The sequence below is a fragment of the Scyliorhinus torazame genome, chromosome 31 (assembly GCF_047496885.1).
Source record: "Scyliorhinus torazame isolate Kashiwa2021f chromosome 31, sScyTor2.1, whole genome shotgun sequence".
In the NCBI taxonomy this organism is placed as follows: domain Eukaryota; kingdom Metazoa; phylum Chordata; class Chondrichthyes; order Carcharhiniformes; family Scyliorhinidae; genus Scyliorhinus; species Scyliorhinus torazame.
In genome coordinates, this window is record NC_092737.1 from 17,365,551 (window position 1) to 17,369,995 (window position 4,445).

At 49.4% G+C, this 4,445-nt stretch overlaps 1 protein-coding gene across 1 annotated transcript in view; it reads left to right on the top strand.

The window, feature by feature from the left end:
• The first annotated feature begins 301 nt into the window (after positions 1-301).
• The window catches only part of LOC140404583 (uncharacterized), a 27,559-nt gene continuing 23,415 nt past the window's right edge, over positions 302-4,445 (top strand). Inside the window, exon 1 of the mRNA XM_072493186.1 lies at positions 302-341. Coding sequence (XP_072349287.1) covers positions 302-341 — 40 coding nt within the window. The remainder of the gene's footprint in view (positions 342-4,445) is intronic.

Sequence of the window (4,445 nt, forward strand, 5' to 3'; positions counted from 1 at the left end):
ATGACCAGCTCTTTCGTTTAGCAGGCTGACACCCATGCACTAGACCACCCAGATCCCTCTGCACCCCAAAATTCTTCAATTGTTCTCCGTTCAAATAATACTCTGCTTTTTTATTCTTCCTGCCACAGTGAAGAACCTCACACTTTCCCACATTGTACTCCCGCCTTGGGTTGTCGGTGTTGGTTTCTTTACTTTGGGGTGAACCACAAGCTTATATTGACCAGTTTATTAATAGCACAAAACTTGTATCTCTATGCAATAACACACGCGGCTCCGTACTAAACTACACCTAACGTCTAAGATGACCTTTACTTACCTTCGAGTGACCAGCTCTGTGCGAGGTAAGGCCTTTATCCGGGTCCATGTGGTCGGGTTGGAAGTTGTTTGGTTCGTCTCAGCTGGGCTGGTCCTTCAGGAATGGTCACGGGTCCTTGAACTTGGTTGTTCTGCTGCAGGTGGCCGTGCACAAGCCGGTCCCAAAAGAGATCAATCTCTGGTGCGCAGGGCTTTTTATCCTTCGTCTCTTTCGCGCCCTTTCTATGTTCTATGTTCTATGTTCTTTGGGTGGTCCTTACTCCGGGTCCAATGGATCGATAGGGTTCTCGATCACTCTCATCGATCTCAGCCAATTAGGGGGCGGATACCTCAATAGCTGGACTGGTCCCAGCTATCATTGTCCCAGGCACGTAGGCCTTTTCAAATAAGGGGGCTGGCGCCGGTTAGTCTGCTCCTGTTGTAACTCCTTGATTCAAACTCTATTGTCCCGGGGGAAATGGTGATCGCCTCTTAATGGATACAAGTTTCAGCCAACTCTGGTTTCTTTGCACAATATACAGAGGCTGTGTACCTGTCTGTGACCCAAATTGACCACAATTCCCATGGTCCTTTGCAGGTGGCCATTTTACATGGCTATATTGGAGAGGATTTTAGAGGAGGAGAAGGAGGTCGAGAGACAGAAGGAATCCCAGCTTTCGTGGAGTGGGGGGGGGGGGGGGGGGGATGCATCAGGTGCGACAGCAAGAAGAGGGGGGGGGCAGGTATCCCGGAGGGTTGTGGGGTGGGAGGGGCTTACGGAGCAAGGGAGAAGCCATGGAGGGGTTTGGAAATAAGGGTGCGGGATTCTCTGGTCCTTGGCGCCGTGGCGTTCGCTGGCGACGGGATTTGGCTGCTGGGAAATCTGTGGGCGGGGCTGCACTACGGGCGGGAAAAGAGAATCCCATCGGCAAGAGGGTTCCGGCCAAGGGTTTTAAAATGGAGGCGTTGCTCCAGCTGGAGGCCATGTAGGTCAGCGAGCACGGTAATGGTGGTATGGGACTCGGTGTGAGCTAAGACACGGGCAGCAGAGTTTTAGATCAATTTGAATAAATGGGGGGTAGAATGTGGGGCGGAAGCAGGTGTGCATGAAATAGTCCAGTCTGAAGATAACCGAGGCATGGATAAGGGTGCCGGGTTGAGTTGGTTGCTATTATGGGATGTAGGAGTAGGTGCTCTGGAGTAGCACCTGTCCTTGCCGCACTGTACCCAACGCGGAGCTGAATGCCTCCTCCTGTTCTACCCGTACAATGATCCCTCTCTGACACGGACTTCGAAAGATTCCACATTCTAGACTTGTAAAAGACAGTTAAATAGATCATGGATGACCCGTATCTTGACCTCGATTTTATTCAACTTGCTTCCATCTATCTTGAACGAACAGTAACCCATCGATCTCGGTTTAAAATGTTCAATTGGCTTCCGACCTCGATAACATTTCAGCGGGAGAGGGTTCCGAATTTACTCCCCTTTTCCCCTGAATGTCCGGCGCTGAATTTTAAGTATCAAATTCTTTTTGTTTTCCAATTTAAGGGCCAATTTAGCGCGGCCGATCCACTTAACAAGCACATCTTTGGATTGTGGGGGTGAAACCCACTCAGACATGGGGAGAATGTGCAAACTCCACACGGACAGGGACCCGGGGCCGGGATCGAACCTGGGTCCTCGGCGGCGTGAGGCAGCAGTGCTAACCACTGCGGCACCGTGCCGCCCTTGGCCCTAATTTTAAGGCTCTGCCCCCTTGTTACTGATTCATCCTTCCCCAAGACACCCCTATACCCAATCCAGAGGAAATTGTTTATTTCCACCTACACCCTATACTCATCAGACACATCCCAATTCGATCATTCCTCAATGGAAGTGTATCAGAGTGTCATTTTGAATACAGAGTGTTCTCATAAGCCTTTCTCCTGTGTAATTGGCGACTATTGAGAGTCCTGATCATGTGCGAGCTTAGGGCCAGCTTTCCCCATCTGTAAGAGGGTGACCCTGCACGTAAGACCTATTTTACGACAGCTCCTGTTTCCATCCTTATTACTGTTATTGTTCAGCTTCGTTATTTATTTATTGTCGTGTTAGGTACACTGGTCTAACACTGGCTGCAACTGGATGCAGCTTAGATCAGAAAGATACTCCAGACCTCGAAGTTAGTTCAATCAGGTTTATTGAACTAATAGCACAGTTCTCCGCGAGTTCGACTCTCTGCTAACTTAAGTGTGGTTACTCTGTCTGACTGAACCAGACTAGCTCTTAGCCACGTGGTGGAGGTGTGAGATTGTAACAACACCCTTGACTGACTCTCCAGATGTTCATCAGTGGAAAGAGGCGGAGTGTGAGTGCCTCGGGTCTTTTATAGTCAGATCCCACCCCTGAGTGTCCTGCCTGTTTATTGGTCAGGTCCTGTTCTCTGTGTCCATTAGCTGCTTGTCTGTATATCATTATGTGTGTGTCTGCGTATGAAGTTCCTTCTTTTAAACAACCCATTCGATTACCTTCTTTGGGACCTTAAGTTACCACAGGAAATATAAGTCAGATTTGGACAAACCTGACGCTGAATTTAACCTTTTCAGCCCCGCTATCACCATCCACCCCAAGTCCTTTCTGACGGGCTGCTTCCAGTACAGGAGACGACACTCCAAACTGACCTCTGCCATTTGGTATACCAGACCCTTTGGGATTAAGGACAATATTCCATTCTCCTTTTAATTATCTTTCGGTACCTACCCATGGGTTTTTTACGCTTTGCGTACACATCCCTAAGTGTCGCTGCTCCTCCTCGATTCCTACCTTTGAAACTCATGTTTGTTTGTACATTCCCACATTAAACGCCACCTCGCGTGCGTTTGTCCCATTCGCTGAATCTGTCAAATTCCCCTTTGTTACTCTCGAGTCCCGCCTGCCCTAGTTAGTGGTCAGCAGCAAACGTGGATAGCAAGCTCTCTGCAACTTTAGCCAAGTCTTTTTCATGAATAGAATGGAAAGGTGGAGCTTCAGTAGAAATCCCTGCACTAGTCACATTGAGCTAATGGGCAGACATACGCACGATCACCACTCTGTCTCCTACCTCTTAACCAATCCCTTACCGAGGAGAATGGGTGGCTTCCAATTAATTCCCTGTCCCGCTTATTATTGCTCACATAGTCTGCCGTGCAGAACCTTAGCATTCCGACAGTGCAGATGGAGGGCACTCGGCCCACTGAGTCTATACTGACCCTTTGAAAGAGCACACTATCTAGGCCAACTCCCTCGCCATATCCCCCTAACCCCACCAAACCTGCACATCTTTGGGCACAATTTTAACCTGGCTAATCCACTTAACTTGCACATCTTTGGACTGTGGAAGGGAACCGGAGCACCCGGAGGAAACCCACGCAGGACACTGAGGAAGTGCAGACTCACTTGTGCGTCGGTGGTGGAGGGACTGAATGTTTGTGGAAGGGGTGCCGATCAAGCGGGGCTGCTTTGAGCTGGCTGGAGTTGAACTTCTGAGTGTTGTTGGAGTTGCGCTCATCCAGGCAAGTGGAGAGTATTCCATCACACTCCTGACTTGTAGATGGTGGACGGGCTTTGTGGGGAGTCATGGAGGTGTTACCCGCCAAAGGATTCCTAGTGCATGCCCTGGTCTTGTAACCACATCATTTATATGGCTAGTCCCTAATAATAACAATCTTTATTGCCACAAGTAGGCTTACATTAACACTGCAATGAAGTTACTGTGAAAATCCCCTCGTCGCCACATTCCGGCGCCTGTTCGGGTACACAGAGGGAGAATTCAGAATGTCCAAATTACCTAACAGCACATCTTTCGGACCCCACACAGACATGGGGGAGAACGTGCAGACTCCGCACAGACAGTGTCCCAAGCCGGGAATTGAACCTGCCGCTGTGAAGCAACAGTGCTAACCACTGTGCTACCGGGCAGAGGGTGAATGGCAAAGAAGTCTGGAGGGCGAATGAAGATAATTCTTTTTAACGCAGCGAGTTGTTTTGGGCTGGAAGGCGCTGCCTGAAAGGGTGGTGGAAGTAGGAACTTTCAAAAGGGGAAACTGGATAAATATTTGAAGGGGGGGGGGGAAGCAGAGGGAGAGATATCTCTTTCGGAATGGGAATAATGGTCTTCCTCTTCTTGCTAA